Source organism: Cynocephalus volans, chromosome 17, assembly GCF_027409185.1.
Source record: "Cynocephalus volans isolate mCynVol1 chromosome 17, mCynVol1.pri, whole genome shotgun sequence".
In the NCBI taxonomy this organism is placed as follows: domain Eukaryota; kingdom Metazoa; phylum Chordata; class Mammalia; order Dermoptera; family Cynocephalidae; genus Cynocephalus; species Cynocephalus volans.
The window spans coordinates 36,004,513-36,023,270 of record NC_084476.1 but is presented as its reverse complement, the minus strand read 5'-3'; the positions used below and the strand labels follow the sequence as shown (position 1 = coordinate 36,023,270).

At 35.3% G+C, this 18,758-nt stretch overlaps 1 protein-coding gene across 3 annotated transcripts in view; it reads right to left on the bottom strand.

Annotated features, from left to right (window-relative positions):
• Window positions 1-18,758, bottom strand: part of TEX10 (testis expressed 10) — an 87,163-nt gene that overhangs the window by 1,737 nt on the left and 66,668 nt on the right. For all 3 annotated transcript variants that reach the window (XM_063082264.1, XM_063082263.1, XM_063082265.1), the window contains exons 10-13: window positions 15,444-15,532; window positions 13,371-13,504; window positions 6,128-6,208; window positions 4,322-4,503 (exon numbers count right to left, since the gene is read on the bottom strand). In XM_063082264.1, coding sequence (XP_062938334.1) covers window positions 4,322-4,503; window positions 6,128-6,208; window positions 13,371-13,504; window positions 15,444-15,532 — 486 coding nt within the window. The remainder of the gene's footprint in view (window positions 1-4,321; window positions 4,504-6,127; window positions 6,209-13,370; window positions 13,505-15,443; window positions 15,533-18,758) is intronic.

Below are 18,758 nucleotides of genomic sequence, written 5' to 3'. Positions count from 1 at the left end.
ACAGAGACAGAAATGAGTCAATGAGCCAACACACACAGGGAAAGTGCCCTTTCCATAGTCCCCAAAACTGAAATGTCCTTTTAAGAAACATGGTATTTTTTGATAAAACATAACTAACAAGAACTGGGTTTCATCAGAACTAAATAAGTAAATACAGTAAAGAATTAGCTGCTCTCCTCTATTTTATAGATTCCAGGAAGCCTACTAATGAGCACTTTCTCGAGCTTAACAAGACATTCTTGAAGCCCCAGTGATCATATATTACACAGGACTAGTCAGAGAACAGAATGATATACACAGGATACCTCTGTTACCTATCATGGACACTATTCAACTATTTATTATATAACACCAAAGATATCAGAAGAGTAAGTATATCCCACAGATAAAAAAGGAAGAAAAGAAATTCATGAAACTCTAAGCCTGTGACCAGGACTCTGATCCTCTTCAATGTCTTAGAACAGGTACAATTTGCAGAGAGAAAGATGTGCTCACCAGGAGCCAAATGGATTTCAGAAAGTAGCCAATAATGGGACTATTACTGCACCACTAGGTCACGGAAGGCCAGGAATGGTAAACCCAAATTTCAGTAAACATCATTCTCTTGGTATTTTTATAGAGCAAGAGCAAAAATGTTTATGGTAGAGACAAGCTAACTTGTAGCTAGCCTGACCACATCCTAGAAGAGCACCAATTAAATGGAGCAATATCTACCTGGAGAGAGAGTCCACTGACTGCTGAAGGCTCTGACTTTAGTTTGTTGCAGTTTCTCTACCAGTAGCACATAACCCTCTCAGTCCCCAGATCTTCCTGAGAGAACCTGACTACCACCAGATCTAGAGTAAGCAGCCCTTTCGCCATATGACCAACTTCCTCTCTGCCTCCACATGCAGCAGTTGCATCAAAGGTGGATAATGAATCCATTCCAGGCCAACCAGATTCTCTTATTTAACAGAGACTTTATTCAGCCTGTTGACTGATGCAGAGCCAGGCTGGGAGAGCCATGTGCAAGGAGAAAAGAGAAAGCCAAACTGTACACATAGCTAATAATAAGGCAAAAGCACAGAGATAAAGACTACACAATCTAGGAAAAAAAGAAAAGAACAGAGAAAGCTGCTTTGGGTTCCTGCTGGACTTCTAATTCCTAGCCCTTGGATTTTACAAGTTACTGCTGGAATGGTCCAATATATTCAATTTCTATTTTTGTTAATTTGAGTGGATTTCAAATAATTGCAGACTTAAAAAAAAAAAAAAAATACAGCCAAGCTCAAAGCCAGATGAGTGACACCTCTAGGTGCTAGAAACTATGACAGAATTTATATAGATACCTAACAGAGTTACAGAACTGGATGTGGGATTTTAGGGATGGGATTTTCAACAGTCAACAGTGTTGGAAGCTGAGGCTTCAGGCCCCAGGTGTGGGGAAGCAGGGAGCTTGAACTGGGCTCCCTGCATAGAGTGGGAAGCCAGGAAAATGCAAATGTGAAACTGTCCCATAGGGAATTCTCCCCAAACCTCCACAGAGCTCCCACAAAAGACACTCCTAGAGAAAAGGTATACAACCCAAAGCATAAGTTTGTTCAGCCCCATGAAAGACAATCTCCAGAGCCCCACTTGCTCCTCAAAATAAGGGAGAATTCCCGTACCAGAGAAAAAAAATTTAATAGAATAAACTGATGGGAACTTTGAAGTAACACCAATAAACCAAAAACAATCAAGAATGACAAAGTGCCAAGTAAAAACCCCAAACAGAAACAAATCCAAGAGAAAACAAAATAATACTGGATGAAATAAAAACAAAATAGGAGGCTTAAATAAAAGAATTAGCAAATTAAAAGATTTTAAGAAATGAGGACAGGATGGGAAGTCCCTTATGTTTAAAAGGAGTTTTTAGAAGAAGAGAATATAAACAATGGAGGAAGATAACAGTCAGAAATTATAACTAAGAACTTTCCAGACCTAAAGAAAAGAACTGAGACTTCAGATTAAAGAAGCACACTAAGTCTCAAGCAGGATAAATAACAAACCTACACTAGGATACATCCTGATTTGCAACAGAACAAAGATCAAGAGAAAACAGTAAAAATATAGAATAGATTACTACCTGCAAACAAACAAGGCCCAGGCTAACAGCAGATTTTTTCATAAGTAACAATGAATTGACAGAACATTAAGACAACAGAATTTTATCTTCAAGGTTCAGCAGACATACTTCTGAACAGCTCAAATTCATTAAGCTTAACTTTTTGGCCAGCATTTGTGAAATCAAAGGCTCCCAGTAATTTAACTGACATTCTCATAATTTGTAATCTTACAAACACCTTCTCCAGTGAGGAAAAAGTAGCCCCAAAGGTCATTTTAAGTACCTGAGACTCTGGCTGCCAACACTTCCGTGTATCTAACATCATCCCAAGATAGGTACAAAGTCCTGGTAATATCAACCTCTCCAATACCCAAAACCCCTCTCCAGACCCAAAACACCTCTAAAACTGGGCATTTTAAACAGGCTCTCAAGTATTATACACACTAGATTTTGTTCAATCCAGCTATATAAAAGTCAAAGCAAGATGTTCCTCTAAAAGAAATTACAAAAGATCTTTGAAGCTTCAAGTGAAAGTGTTTAATAAAGGGGCTATATTCCAAGTGACTAGAAATGACAAACACATTTCATAAGTGATCTCATAAAACCTTCAAAACCCTGACAAGTTCCTTGCTATTTATGAAGTCTTTTCTTGACCTATCAGACCTAAAGTTGATGATATATAAGAAAAATACCATCAGATCTGTTTATTATGTATAAATTTTACAGTATATTTATAGTGAAATACATGTTTTACACATACACACACATGCTCACACTTATGGGTAAAAAACCCAGTCTGTTTACTGTAAAATGGACGTTACTGTACATTCCACAGAGCAGGGTTAGCAAACTATGGCCACAGCCAAATCCAGACCACAATCTACATTAGAAAATAAAGTTTTATCAGAACACAGACACGCCCATTTATTTACAAATTATCTATTGCTGCTTACACACTACCACTGTGGTGCTGAGTAATAACTGTGACAGAGACCTGCGGCCCACAAAACCCGAAGTATTTACTATCCGACCCTTTACTGAAAAAAGTTTACTGACCCCTGGTATAGAGAAATAAAAACAAATGAAATACAGCTAAATGAATCAGCATGAATCAATCTCACAAATGATGTTAAGAGAATCATATCACAAAAAACACATACAGTATGATTCCTATCACATAAAATAAATATGCAAACCAAAAATGATACTGTTCACAATGCATATTAAATCATTTTTTAATAAAAGCAATGAAGGGCTGGCTAGTTAGTTCAGCTGGTTAGAGCACAATGCTGATAACACCAAGGTCTAGGGTTTGATCTTTGTACTGGCCAGCCGCCAAAAAAGGGCAGAAAAAAGGCAATGAAGTGATCAATCCAAAAGTGATCTGAGGGGGTTGACATAGAAGAGAAATGTAACTGGGCAGGGTACACAGAGTGTGTGTGCTGATGATGTTCTATTTCTGAACCTGAGGATTAGTTCTATGTATGTTCAGTTTATAGTTACTCCTTAAACTATATGTGTTGTATATAATCAGCATGTATAATACATTTTCATGGCATTTAAAAATTTTTTAAAGACCAGAAAAACACACATGAAAACATTAACAGCAGGTGATGGAATGATTTTTATTTTCTCGTATTTGCTCACCTGTTGGATTTTTTTTTTTAGTTCCTACAATGAATTTTTAATAGGCACACCAATATGAATATAAGCATGAGAACACTTTATAAAAATTAAAAGTAAAATCTTCCAAACTATCCTAGAAGCTCTAGCCTGAGTATTACATAGGAGCAAAAATACTGACTAGTTAAAAACACTAGCATCTCAGAAAAATTTCTTAAATCCATGAATTTAAAATTCTACTCTTGCTAGCTCTAATGAAACCCAAAACCAAATACAAAGGCTTGTCCTAATAGCCCATCCTCTAAGGGCAGAATTCTTTTTCTTGCTAGACCTACAGCAATGTTAATGAGGGAAAGCTCTCAAGAAACTTCACAATGTCACCTAATTTTCCAAATTTGTAGCTTAAAGAAAAAATAATAATAAGAATTCTCACTACAGCACAAAGATTCATGAAGGAACAAAGAAAAAGCTAGCTTGGTTTACACAAATTCTCTGAAAGAGAACTTAAGATATTTCCAAAATCCAATTCTCTTTCACCCTCTCATTTATTTACGGGGGTGGGGGGGGCACGCAGGGCAGCAGCAGTAGCAAACTTGAAGTATAAAAAACTATTACCTCTTTCTTAGATGTTCTGCTTCTCCTTTCTCTAGAGTGAGCAGAAAATAAAGAAGGCTGTAGCAACACGAAGCCAGAAATGGCAGTAGAGTCTCACTAACTACACATGTGTGATCCAGGAGCTTACAGATAACACCAAAAACACAGCCGGCCGTGCTGTCAGGAATTACAGTCAACCCAACCTGAGCAGAGAAAAATGAGATTAATTCCCTCTTCACAACAGACCCCCCCCCCACATAAAACCAAAACCCATTAACTAGAGAGTTAACCATATATCACTTCTAATTAAAACTAGTATAAACATAACACATGCCACCTGCCATACCTTAAGGTCCTGTTTTCCTTTGAAAATTTAATCCCCAAGTTAAACGAATTTGAAAACATGCAAACTCAAGAAATATTGTTAACCCAATCCACTGCCTCCCCTTCATGACAAAATCTTCCAAAATTTTTTAGACGTTACAATTTCTACTGCTCATCAGAAACAACATTATGTAAAAGGATTATTTCATGCATCCAAAGAAAATCTTGACACAACAATCACACTTAAAAAATTTTACATTATTCAGACTGGAAAACTTGGATATCTGGCACCAGTGCCACCCCAGGTAATTAAATATACAAACAATTCATTTTACAATTAGCCTTCCCCTACACTTTGATTTAGTCATGAATAAGGAAAATACCTTTACTGGTGTTAGTAAAAGATATTACTATATTTAACACTTGACTGCTTCACTGCCAAGAAATCCCAAAGGCCAGATAAAGGTCATTACGGTACACTAATCATCTAGACTACTGTATGCACTGTCATAAGGTAGAGTCTAACTTGTAACTGCATATATATATGGTTTGAATCTCCTGGAAACTACTGCTGAGTAATCATAAAAAAGTCTGCAGACTATAAGGCCTTAACCTCCTCCATCAGGCTGTCTGAAAATAGCGGCCAAGACTGACTAGCATGTTACTAGAATAATGAACGTAGTCAAAGAAGAGCATAAATCTCCGGAGTGGAGGTGGGGAAAAAAGGTAGGCATCTTTGATGACGAAAAGAATAAGGATTATAAGTTTAATAGCAGGGAGAAAAGAGTACTGGAAATTCAAAGCAAGTACTCTCTTCTAACTCAAGGGAAATAACATTTTAAAAGAGAAAAAGGACAGTGGATATGCCTATCCAATCAAGTGACAATCCCTGGAAGATTAAAATTTGGGAGTCCTCCCTTGCACTATATAGTATAATAAAAAACCAAAGATCAAAGTGTAAACATTGGAGGAAGTTAAAAGCAACAACGGAGGCATACCTAATGTGAATCTAATATCAATGGAAACGAGACATCCAATGATCAGAAGACAAGTCAGTCTCAGGGTTGAGCTCACTGTTTCCAGTGACCTTGTGCCTATTAGGTGACGTCCCTACTTTTGATCCCAAACCATCTAGGTGGAACCTGCACTCCAGTCTATATGCTGGATTCCCAATACACTGATGCCAGGCAAAGGCAAATTACAAAAGCATTACCAGTAGGAAGGGACCTGAAGTCTAATTTTAAGATCTGTCCTTTTACAGATGTAGAAAGTAAAGTCCTGGGAGAAGGGATTTTCCTAAGGTCACTGAATTAATTAGTAACAGCCAGGAAAAACACCAAGATTTCTCAGTTCTTACTACTGCATAATACTGTGAGAGGCCCTGGTATCATATCAGCTTAGAGTTCCAGACACTCACTCTCCATGGCTATGGCAAACTCAATCTCAACCAATGAATCTCTGTGGTTTTTTTTTAAGAGAAAAAAAAATGTTAAGGATATTTACCAAATGCTTACTGATGGCACTTTGCAGGATGTCAAAGCTCTGATTTCGGGCAGAGATAACCAATAAACTGTGACAAACTGCCTGTCAGAAAAGGAGAAAAACAGCAGCCAAATCAGGACATTTTAGGTCAGAAACAAGTTCAATAGATTTTTTTTTTAACCTACTTGCTCTACATATTAATAGGAAACATGTAACAAAAAAAGGACAAACATTTATGGGACCTCATATCTGGGCTAATTTCCCAAATAACTCACCTATTAAATTAAGCTAGCCCAAAGGTGCCATACACAGGAATGAAAGAATGAGAAACTCTCTCTTCTCTCTCTCATACCCTTCAAGTAACTTACAATCTACCAAGATGGAGACTATTCTACTAAATAAATGCTACAGTAGAAAAATTTGAGTGATATGAACAAAGGGCTGACAAAAGCCTTCTTTCCATTTGGCGGAGAAATGTACCACAGAAAAATACTTTTGACCAAGAAAATACTAATACCCTATTAAATTTAATCATAACCCTGCCTTCTAATCCCTAAAGGCAAAAGGAAGAGAAATCTACAAGAAAAGAAAAAAAAGGAATTGAGAGTCAAACCCTTAGTGTTTTTAATCTTCTAAGTTCTTAAGAAAACAGGAAGAGTCAAAGACAGCATCAAGTCCATCACAGACATCAGTCATAACACAAACTCTAGAATCTGATGGAGTAAGTACTAAAAATGAAATATGTAGAAAAATCCATGGAAAGACAAAGATAAGATTGGTGGAAGGAAGAACATCACTCTAGGAAGAGACTAGTCAAGCTAAGTTCAAGATAACTGTCAATCCTCCCTCAAAGATAAAGGTATTTCTGTATTCGTTATGTACAATTTGAGAGTAGGGGGAAAAAAAAAAAACCTATTTCCAATGCCATCTTCCTTCTTCAAAGCAAGCACAGTGAATATTTTCATTAATAAAAGGTAAACCAAATTTGAAGAATGCTCATTCAAGAATAAATGACCACTTCATCTCTTCCCTTCTGCCTTTCCTTCTCTTCCTAAATAATTGTTTTGTTTTTTTCTGACTGGTAAGGGGATCGTAACCCCCAGCACGGTGTTGTCTGCACCACGCTCAGCCAGTGAGCGCACCGGGGATCCCTATATAGTATCCAAACCCGCGGCCTTGGCACTACCAGCGTCACACTCTCCCGAGTGAGCCATGGAGCCGGCCCTATATAATTCAGTTTTAAAGCCACTGTGTAGGGACAAGCTCTGAAGTCAGTAGGAGACCTGAGTTGACCCACAGCGGGCTATTCTTGAATAGGGGCAGACTGCTGCCAAAAGCCAGAATCCAAATGGAGTGAGAAGAGAGAGGAGGCAGCAAAGGGCGATTACAGACTGAGGAACTGATCAAGTAAACACATGAAGTATGATAGGAGCCACGTTTCTGTCAGAGAAGACAGGTACAAAAAAGAAACAGGAAACAACTAGAATAAACCCTATGGTGTTGAATTCCTTGTTTCTGTTCATTAAAAGAATCTGGGAGCAGCAACATCCAATATCAGTGAGCACACATACATTCTACATGTTGGTTTCTAAATATCATTCTCCACTGTTCTTTGTAGTACAATGGTTTGCCACAAGCTACTCTAATATAACCTCCTCTTTCATTTGCAAACAAGAAAAGGAAAACACCTAACTCTCCATATTTTACCTTTCCCTGAAGATTTACAATTCACAACATGAGACTGAGATAAAGAAAAGCTAAGGCCTAAAATGAACATATTAAGACCCAGGAGCTAAGATTAAAATGGGTAGAGCAGCCAAAAAGCATATCAAATAATTGGGAAAGGTTAAATACTAAGGGGCTGGCCAGTTAGCTCAGCTGGTTAGAATGTGGTGCTGATAACACCAAGGTCTAGGTTAGATCCCTGTACCAGCCAGCCATCACAAAAAATAAAAGGGGGTTAAATATTAAAATAAATGACAAAGTAAAAAGCTTTTTAAAAAATTTTATGTCTACAATGTGTTAATTAAAAAAAAACAAAAACAAAAAAACAGATTACATTTCCATCAAGAGAAGAATTCTTGTCACCTTTCCATGCATATGTGAAGAGCCCATGTTGCTACACAGAAAGCAGCTAGTTTTCTAGTGATTTGGAAGCCAACAGCGTGTTCTGGCCCAGCACCTTGAAACCATGAGAGGAATTCAGTTAAGAGCCTATCTGTGCTAGAATATCTGCTGCCCAAGAAAAAGCAATTTTGATAAAGTTCTTTTTAAAAACTGGGGGCCTTCCTGATCTAACTGGCTTCACAGAATCACATAAAAATGATGTTCTAAACCAATCATGACTTAGCGCTATGCTTTGGCAAGAGAAAAACTAATAAGGTATGGTTATTACATGTAAAGACTTCACAGTCTCAACTCCCAGAGAAATGGTGAAATCACAGTATGATAAGGATAAGAACATAGATATGAACTAAAACGTTGTACCGGGCTCCATAGAAAGTGACACACAAGCTATCTCTTGAACAGTGAAAAGCAATTTGCTAGCCTTGACGGAAACCAATTGCTATCCAGACAAGTTGAAACTTGAAAGGAGTTGAAGACAACATATGATCCATGGAGAGAGATGTGGTAGAAAATAAAACCATAAAATAGAGGCAAAGTTTCAGAGCTCCAGAATTCCCTGCTCAGTGATGAGTTCGGATATGAAGATGATGTAGAGTTTTCCAACTACATGCTGACTAAAATGGGTGACAATTTGCTCCATCATTGATCTGGGGAGTTAGGGGGCAGGGCTCTGGCCCTCTGCCATCAGGCACAAGCAGTCACTCTCCTATTTACCACAATGTGAGATTTTTAACTTCCAGCCATGATGGAGTAACTAGGAGCAGACTTACAACCCCAGAGTAAACAAGCAGAAAACTGAACATAGAAAAATATTTTTAAACACTGGGCAATGGGCAACAAAGGATTATAACACTTGAGAGACAGAAAGTAGTAAACCCAGTAATTATCTTGGTTTTCTGCCTGAAGGCACTTTATGGACTACTGTGCAGGGTGGGGGGGAACCCAAGCAAAACGTGGGAGTCTCCCTAATTGAGGAGAAACAGGACTTTAAGAAAGCTGTGGCAGCTGGAATTTGCATGGCAAAGTACCTGAGAGAAGGGAACTACACAGAGAAAGAGCTCTGGTCTTCTCAGGTATGTTGCTGAAAATAAGGCTGTGCGTGAACAGGGTGAAATTCTAGGAAGCCAAGCAAAGAACAAGCAGGAGCTGTGAGCTGAACAATTCCCAAAGCTCAAACAGAGCAAAGAGATTGAGTTCAGACAAGTCAGAATGGAGAGTCTTTGTAGAACCCCCAAGTCATTCAGAAGATACTCAGAGAAGAGAACACATTAACAATAAGGGCTAAAATAGCCCTAGAATAGGGTTGACAAACTTTCTGTAAAAGGCCTAACACTACATACTTTAAGCTTTGCAGGCCACATACAGATTCTGTCACAAATTCTTTTGTTTTAACAATTCTTAAAAAATGTAAATACCAACTCTTAGCTCAAGGGTGATACAAAAATAGGGCCAACCTGGATCTGGCCTAGAGGCTGTAGTTTACTGAACCCCTGCCTTAATCAAGGCCACCTGCCCTAATAAGTGACACCAACAATGCTTAAAATCAAGACTCAAAAGGACCAGACTGATCTTCAAAAAATATGACTGACTTACAGAAAACACCCAAACACTCTTTAAAGAACTATAAAATTTACCACTCAATAACAAAATTTCCATTGTCCAATATCCACTCAAAAACTAGACATGTAAAAAAGCATGTAAATGTGACAAAGAACCAGGAGAAAAATCAATCCACATAAATGAGAGATGACAGAATTAGCAGAAAAGAACTTTAAAACAACTTTTATAAATACGTTCAAGTAGTTAGAGAAAAGTGAATACAACGAAAGAAATATAAGATATTAAAAAAACAGTTCTTGACATAAAAAATATGTTATATGAAATTTATAATTCAAGGGTTGGACTTAAAAACAGACCAGACACAACGGAAAAGATCAGTGAACTTGAAGACATAGCATAATTTCTGAAATAGAAAGAAAAAATTGCTAAAAAACGTAAGTCTCAACCTGCAAGACAATACCAAGTAGTCTAATACACATGTAACTGCAGTCCCAGAAGAAGGAGACAAAAACACGTCTTAAGAAATAACGGCTGACATTTTTCCTCAACACAATAATCTGTGAACCCCTAAAACACTCAGCAAACACCAAGCCAAGAAAACAACACAAAGACACAACATAAACTGCTGAAAAAATAAAAAGAAAAAAATTTTTTATGTTAAAAAAAACTTGTACAGAAATAAAGATATTAATACAAAGAAACAAAGATAAGAATGACCTCACATATTGTTAAATATTACATCATGGTATAAAGTGGTATGGGATAATTTGAAGGTAGACTGTGTTAAGTTAAAGAGCAAATATTTATTTAAAAAAAAAATCAACAAAGAGGAATGGCCACTATGCTGAAAGTGGAGATAAAAATGGAATGCATCAATAATGGTATCTTACTGTAATGAAATGCTACACAGCAATGAAAAAGAATGTACTACTAAACTTACTCATCAACATAGGTATCTTAGAGAACACATGGAATAAATAAAACTACTGAAAAATATTTCACTTTTAAAAAGTTTAACAGCATGTAAAACTGAACAATATAGTTTGGAGTTACATACACATATGGTAAAACTATAAAGAAGCAAGAGTATGATAAAATTTAAGATTGTGTGTTACTCTAAAGGCAGAAGGGAAAGACACACAGGGGTTTCAAAAATACTGAAAATTCATTTCTTAAACTGGATGTATGTTGTATTATATTACTTTTCAGAGCTTACCCATGTTGCAAAATATTGTTTTGCAACAATTCAATATTTTATAAATGACAATTAACATTAACCTTAAAACTGTTCACCTGATCTGGAAAAGGAATCTCCATTTGCGAAAAGTCTTAATGTCCAGAGATTCCTCTTCCCTCTAGGATCTTGCCCTGTTAATTACTGCTTCCATCATTAAGTCATACAGTTATTCCTTTAATGATCAGAAGGAATAATCATAGAGACACTAGATGAAAACTGCAAGGTCCAAACCAGTGTATACAGTATATTATTTCCATAATAGGAGAGAACCAAAAGAATATACGTAGTCATTTGTAAAGTCACAGAAGTTATCTGGAAGAATATATTTATAAAATAGTAGAAACTGGGGGTGGGAGGGATGAGGGGCTATAAGAGATAGAGGATAAAGAAAGACCTTTTACTATGTATGATCTTTCTGAATTGTATTTTTTGAATAATACCTACTCAAAAAAAGTCTGACTTTTAAAAAATCAGTTCAGCCTAAGCAGATATTACTACCACAAAAGGACTAAGCAATCCCATTTGTACTAATAATACTTGTCCAAATGAAATAATCAGAAAAATTAATTTTTACACAAAGGATGTCAAAAGTTATGTATATTTCAAATACTTTCACATGAAAAGACTGACTTAACTATAGTAAAGTTTATCCAAAAGAAAAATAAAATCTTTGCTTAAGAACTTCAAAAACTAAAATGAGACTTTCAGAATTTTCCTAATTTATATCTTAACATTTCAAAGACAGCAACCGTGAAGTTTAATACAGAGCCTTGACAAATATTCGCCTCAGAAATACAGTTGATCACATTTTCATCACAATTGTGTCCTGGCTTTACACAAACAATATGCTTATAAAAAATTTAAATTATGAAACAAACTAGAGAGCTGTGAGAACCTTACCATTTAGAGTGAGACCATGAAAACAAAGCCTAAAAAAGTTATACAAGTTGTCTTAAGTCATCAAAGTAGACTCAGGCAAATAACCACTCCTAGAATCCCAGCACATTAACCCCCATACAATGCTTTCTCCAATACATCATAGGATAGTTAAATACATTAGAAATAGCCTGTTCTTTAAAACAATAACTACTACTATGACTGTTGGCAAACCAAAATCCTTGAATCTAATATTCAAGGCCTTAACCTCAACCTACTGTTCTTAGCTCTCTTCACTTACTACGGAATAAAATAAAATTTCAGATATTAAATAACTAGTGTTGGCCTAGCAATTGGAGATTACAGGAAAGAACATGAGTATAGTAAGTGTCCTCACAAGAGACCTCCTGGATCATTTAAAAAGTCAGTTGGCAGAGAAGATAACCTGAGACACTGCATGAAAGATTGAAACCAAAATTATTGGGGATGACCTAATTACATTCTTACTGGATAAGCACCTTTGAATGCAAGGGAAGAAATTTTTAAAATAAAGAATAAAAGTTAATTAATTTAGAAAGGAATCAAATCCTCAATATTAATGTTAGTGATACTTAGTTTAAGTACTTGAAACATTTAATACAACTCTGCCTACTAGGGTAAAAGATCAGCCTTATAATTCCAATTTAAAACACATCAGTAATTAATTTAGACTTGTGGTTTTAAGTTTCACTAAATAGTACCAAAACATGAGATATTAATATGTACCACATTTATAAGTTTAATTTATAAAATATCTAAAAGATTTACTTTAATATTTGTGGTTTGTCCGAAAACTGAACTACTTAACGAATACTGAATATATTAAAGTTATTTAAACAGTTTAAAATTTTAACTAAGTTCATAAAAGGAATAAAATATAAACCTTTTAAATGGTTATTTAAATTTACTATATTTATTTTTAAAATAAGCCTTGTACGCTAGACTTCAAAACTTAAGAATGAATTAGGGTTTTAAATTTAATAATCTAAACATTAATTCTTAAAACCAAAGGAACTGGTAAATAATCTTTTGTGTTTAAAAAGACACCTTCAAGGATACCAACTTCTACTTAAGTCTTACTCATCCTTCAATAATTAAGTCAAATTCTTCCTCTTCATGAAGCTTTTCCTCTTTTAAATAGAGGGATCTAGCCTATGCTAAATGAAAGAAAATAAATTTATTTCTATAATTCAAATTGCTGAATTGTTCAATTCTAGTGGCATAATTTACAGTGAAAAACACTTCTATCTTACAAAAATGCACCTCCCATCCAAGATTATAAGTGCTTTAGGAATAGAAATAATGTCTTATGCTACTCTATTTCTAAAAACATCTCAGACAAGGAAGTGCTAATATATAGTAACTACTGGTAGTCAATGAACTGAACATTAATAATTATCAGTTTCTTTTTAAATGTGCCATTACCTCTGTTACATCCCAATGGTGTAAAAATTGATCCAAGTCTGTAAGGTAGAGAAGCACAGGGGAAAGCTGTGTCTGGATAACATGAGGAACTCCTCGAAGGTTCTGAAGCCAAGTCAACTCCTCTTTCGAAAACCCTAATGTGGATATCAAAGAAACCAATTAAAAACATAAATACATCACAAAGCACTGATATTATTCATAATTTTTTTAAAACAAAGATGACATTTACCTTCAAGTAAACCCTTGCTTAAACTATGTTTTCTTAGTTTCTGCATTTCATGCAAAATTTTATAAAATAAAATCCTAGCAATGGAGGCAGTTAAATTCATATAATTACATACACAAAGGAAGTGATCCGACCCAATCTATAATATAGCAAGAAATGAGTTTTACCTCTTCAACGGGGTTTTACCACTTTTACTTTAAAAAAAGTGAAAGGTATAATCTTTCCAATTAATGGTAGGTTTTAAAAAAGCAAACAAACAAGTAAAAGCAATAATATAGTCCTTCATATATATATCAAACACTATATATATATTCTTACACAACAGCCCTTCAAATGTTTTAAAACTGCTCTATCCCCCTAAATCTTACTTTTTATTTTGACAATACATGTGAACTATACCTCACATAACAAAATTTCTGATTCTCGTGCCACTCCTATTACACTTGACCTAACCTACACAAACAACTTGCCAAAGTCCCTCCTGAAAGGTAGCTCTCAGAATGATTAGAATACCACAGATACACTGAGTGCAACCCTAGCTATAGTGACTGAACATCAAAGATCACTATACTTCTATGAGCACAGCCTAAAATTCATCTAGTCTGATAGCACATCACAGTACTAACTCCTAAGAGCTTTCTAAAATCACTAAAAATTTTTTAAATGGTACTACTATTAACACATAAAGCACTCCCATCTCAAATGTACATCCAAAAATATCAAATAAACATGTAAGAGTTTACATTTATCTTGTAAAATAATTATTTTGATAGATTCAGCTTAGTAACAAAACCTGTCAGTTCTTTTTGAATTCTAATATATTAATTAACTCTCCTAATTTCAAGTCTTCAGAAAATTTAAAAGAATCTCATCATCATCCACGTATAAAATGGAAATGTTGAAATAGTATAAGTATTTAAAACAACAGTAATAATACTTATACATCTAACTTACATTTCTACTCATTTTAACAATTGTTTTGAGAGCAAATGGAATACAGAAAACAGCTAATCAAAATCCCATGTTAACTGTATATCAAGTTGAACATTTTAAACATGTTTAAAATGGATATTCTGTTAATCAATTTTTTAAAGCACAAAACGGGATCTTCTCTATTTTATTTTTTTATTATTATTATTAGCATATTCATTATTACAAATCCTGATTTTTCTTTATGCCCTATACCTGACCTGTCTCTCCCCAAACCCCCTCTCTTCCTTCCCATCTCCAGTAACCTTAGGTTTATTCTCTCCTTTTGAAAGGTCAATGAATTGTTGTGGTCTTTTCTTTCTCTCTCTCTCTTTCCTTCCTTCTTTCTTAGCACTGAGTTATAAGTGAGAACATGTGGTGTTTCTCTTTCCTAGTTCAGCTTACCCTAGCTAGTTTAAAAAGAGCCAATTAGGTCCTATTCACTGTACACAATGATGAGAATAAAGTTAAGAAATAAACCCCACAAGATTGTACAAATAAATGTTAGTTTTTTAAAAAATTGGTGTATTGTATGGGTGAATTATATCTCCAGAATTTTTTTTTAAAGAAATAAGACTAGAAGGAAATGAAAATATAATCACATAACATTCAAATAATCCTCAAGTTTTTGATACTTGTACTATGAGAGATCTGAAGATGAATCAAGCATCACCTGCCTCAGGAACCTGACAACGTAGGGTACAAATATTCCTTCAAAGATTTCCACTTATTAATCATAATAAAAATAATTCCAAGACAGATTATTTATCATCTTCAAAACTGAGAATCAAACAGATAAAACAGCAGATCTTAGAAGAAAAATCATGATTCACACTAGGTTTTTTCTTTTTTTTAACCTGGCAAGTGAACGTGGTTACCTGTAAGTGTGGAAAATAAGAAGCTAAAATAGTCCACGTCATTTATCAACCACTCTTTAACTGAATACTTCCATCCAGAAAATGAAGATCTATAAAAAATAATGGGAGAACTATTACCAGAAGTGACCAACTTGACAGACTCAAAAACTGCACTAAACTTTATAACCATTTCTCCTTCTTAAAAACAAGTCTGATTTAATACCTTAAAACAAAACCCATAGTATATAATGTTTTAATTTTATATATATAAGGGCTCAAGTACCATAACAGAAAATGTGAAACTCTGACATTTATATTTATGTAAAGTTTCATTAAAAAGTATGCTTGATCCACATATATTGTATAATAGAAAATTATTTGAAAATCGGAGTCCAAAGAGCCAAGATGAAGTTTTGCTTTTCAGTAGTAGGTTCAGCTGCTATGTATTTACTCTGATTTTTATAAAGTATTGCCCTTAGCAAATGAGTTAAGTTTAAACAAGCTCCAGCTTCCTACCTACCTAAGCAAAAGCATCTTAATTAGGCAAAAAAAAAGTCTCTTTAAAGCCACTATAAGACAACTATATTTTCCTATTCTTACCCAAGGTATAACTAGGTCTATTTCACAATTATGCTGCTAAAGTATTGGCAGAGAGCTCAAGAGAATAGCTAAATGTAAAGAAGCTTCTCATTAAATGAGGATTATTTGGTTCCTGCCATGGGATCAGTTTCCAGTGACTTGTTTCCGTAGCGCACTCAGGAGAGTGCTGCGCTGGGAGCGCAGCGACCATCCTGCCGCGGGAATGGCCGGTGCACTCACTGGCTGAGTACCGGTCACGAAAAAGACAAAAAAATAAAAATAAATAAAAACTCCCTTTAAGGTAAGGCTAGGAAAAGATCAAATGTCAACCACTGATAAAGCTTATAAAAAAAAAACTAATCAGATCCAACAAGTTGAGACTACAAATTTTATCAGACATTTGACAATATGTCAGACAAAATTAGGAGTTTCTAATTCACCTACAAGCACTTAATAATTTTTTACCACTATAATAATGTTTATATTTAATATTCTTAAATTTTAGGGGGTTATAATAAAGGAAACATTCTGAGTATCATTCCCAGGTGATAAGCAAAGATCTACAGAAGGAATATCACAAGCTAAGAGGTTATAAAAAGCTACAGATGCTCAATAGAAAGGAGTACAAAACAGTGGTTAGAAGACGGACTAATATCTTCTAGAACCCAGTTAAAACAGGAATCAATTGTGCCATCCAGTGGCAGATTGATGTAAGAGCCTATTTGGACAAAAGACAAGTAACATACCATACATTAAAACTGTAATGATCATATATACTATCCAAGCCAGAACACTTCTGAGAGTAAAAGGGGGGAGCTATTGCTAATTATGCAAGGAAAAAGGAGTAAACTGAAACTGTTCTTGGAAGACCAGATTGTATATTCACCCTATTTAAAACCCAAGCCAAACTTTTTAGTCCAAGCAATTTCTCCCTTCTCAGAGATTATACGTAGCATTGTAGATTACCTTTCCACATTCATGCTTTATGTTCCCCAATCTGCCTGTAAATAAACCAGGGGCAGAGAGGTAAGAACTGAGAAAAGGCCATTGGATATTATTATGCACAAGTAGAATGGTATGGGGAAAAGTCAAATTCTAAGAAACTATACGCGGGTGGTAAAAACAAAGGGGCAGCAATTCTAAGTACACGTCTTAAAAACTAAGAGAAAATAAACATGAGCAATTTCTAGCTGGTGGGTTTTTCATACATGGAACACCTGCTTAGGTGGTACCCTGCTCTCAGATAAATGCTTCTGATGGACAGCAGGGCATCAAAACTATAAAAATTGAGCTGAACTTGACCTCAAAACCCAATTAATGTAATGAAATAAAAATCAGAAATGATTAAAAGAATATTTCAGGAAATTTAAACTGGCAACAGTACACAAGAGAGATGGGATTGAGAAGCAAAACTATTATAATAATACAGATGGGAAACAACATAAAAGTTGGCTAGTCTATAATCATGGTTAAGGAGAGGAAATATTTTGAAGAGAAAACTGAAGATAAGAATTAACCCAATTTATGTCTGAAGGAACATCATTCTGACCATATGGAAGTGATAGTGATAAAATGATAATGCTATTGGCTCAAGAAAGTTGAAAAGTCTTAATTTTGAATTGTTTTTAAAAAGAGTTTCTTTAGATGGGAGTAATATATCTACAGAGGTCTACTAACAGACTTTACAAATCCTAAAAAGCAAAATTTAATTTGGTGACCTTTAACTACAACAACAATCTGCTTTAGTTTAATGATTATGAGCCCCTACTATCAGTATTTGTAAATTAATATATTTTCCCAACTCTCACCACAAATCTTCACAGAACACTAAAAAGCAAAAAACTGTTGGGCCGGCCCTGTGGTTCACTCAGGAGAGTGCAGTGCTCGTAGTGCCGAGGCCACGGGTTCGGATCCTACATAGGGATGGCCGGTGCGCTCACTGGCTGAGCATGGCACAGACCACCCCGTGCCGAGGCTTGCAATCCCCTTACCGATCAAAAAAAAAAAAAAAAAGCAAAAACTGTTGAAAACATCCTTGACAAAAACTTAAGCATAAGTGAATCATAACTGATGTTGATAAACATATTAAATGCCAAAGAGAATCAATTTCAAAAAATGTTCAAAAAGTGATTTTAACTGAATGTTAAAAGTTGTATCTAAGGAACAGACTGTCCCCTACTGGAAGTTAATAAATATGAAACCACACTTACTTAGAAAAAGTAACATTTAAGTTTTTTTTTTAAGGCCTAGCATTAAATAACTAAACAAAGTGTAAGACGTTTTTTTTCCTAAGAAAGGAAAACATGGGAAACTAATCAATGATTAAAATATGTAAAAATATGTCCAAGTCTCTCTAATGCACACATATGCAATAGCTCTCTTCTACTAAAAGGAAAGGTCAGTTATGAAGCACACTTCCAATGACTAGGGTCAAATATCTGTTCTATAATGGTATGAAGAGAATGGCAAAGAAAGTCTATTAAAAGAGTAAGCTACTCCTACTTACCTGGGATAGGGGATCTGTACAAAGGAACTAGTCTCTAATAAAACTTTTCAGGGCCAAGCCCGTGGCGCACTAGGGAGAGTGCGGCGCTGGGAGCGCAGCGACGCTCCCGCCGCGGGTTCGGATCCTATATAGGAATGGCCGGTGTGAGCGCCAGTCACGAAAAAGACAAAAAAAAAAAAAAAAAAAAAAACTTTTCAGCTACTGCCTTTATTTCAATTTCTGCCTAAAACCACATAGGCCCTGCCCATGAG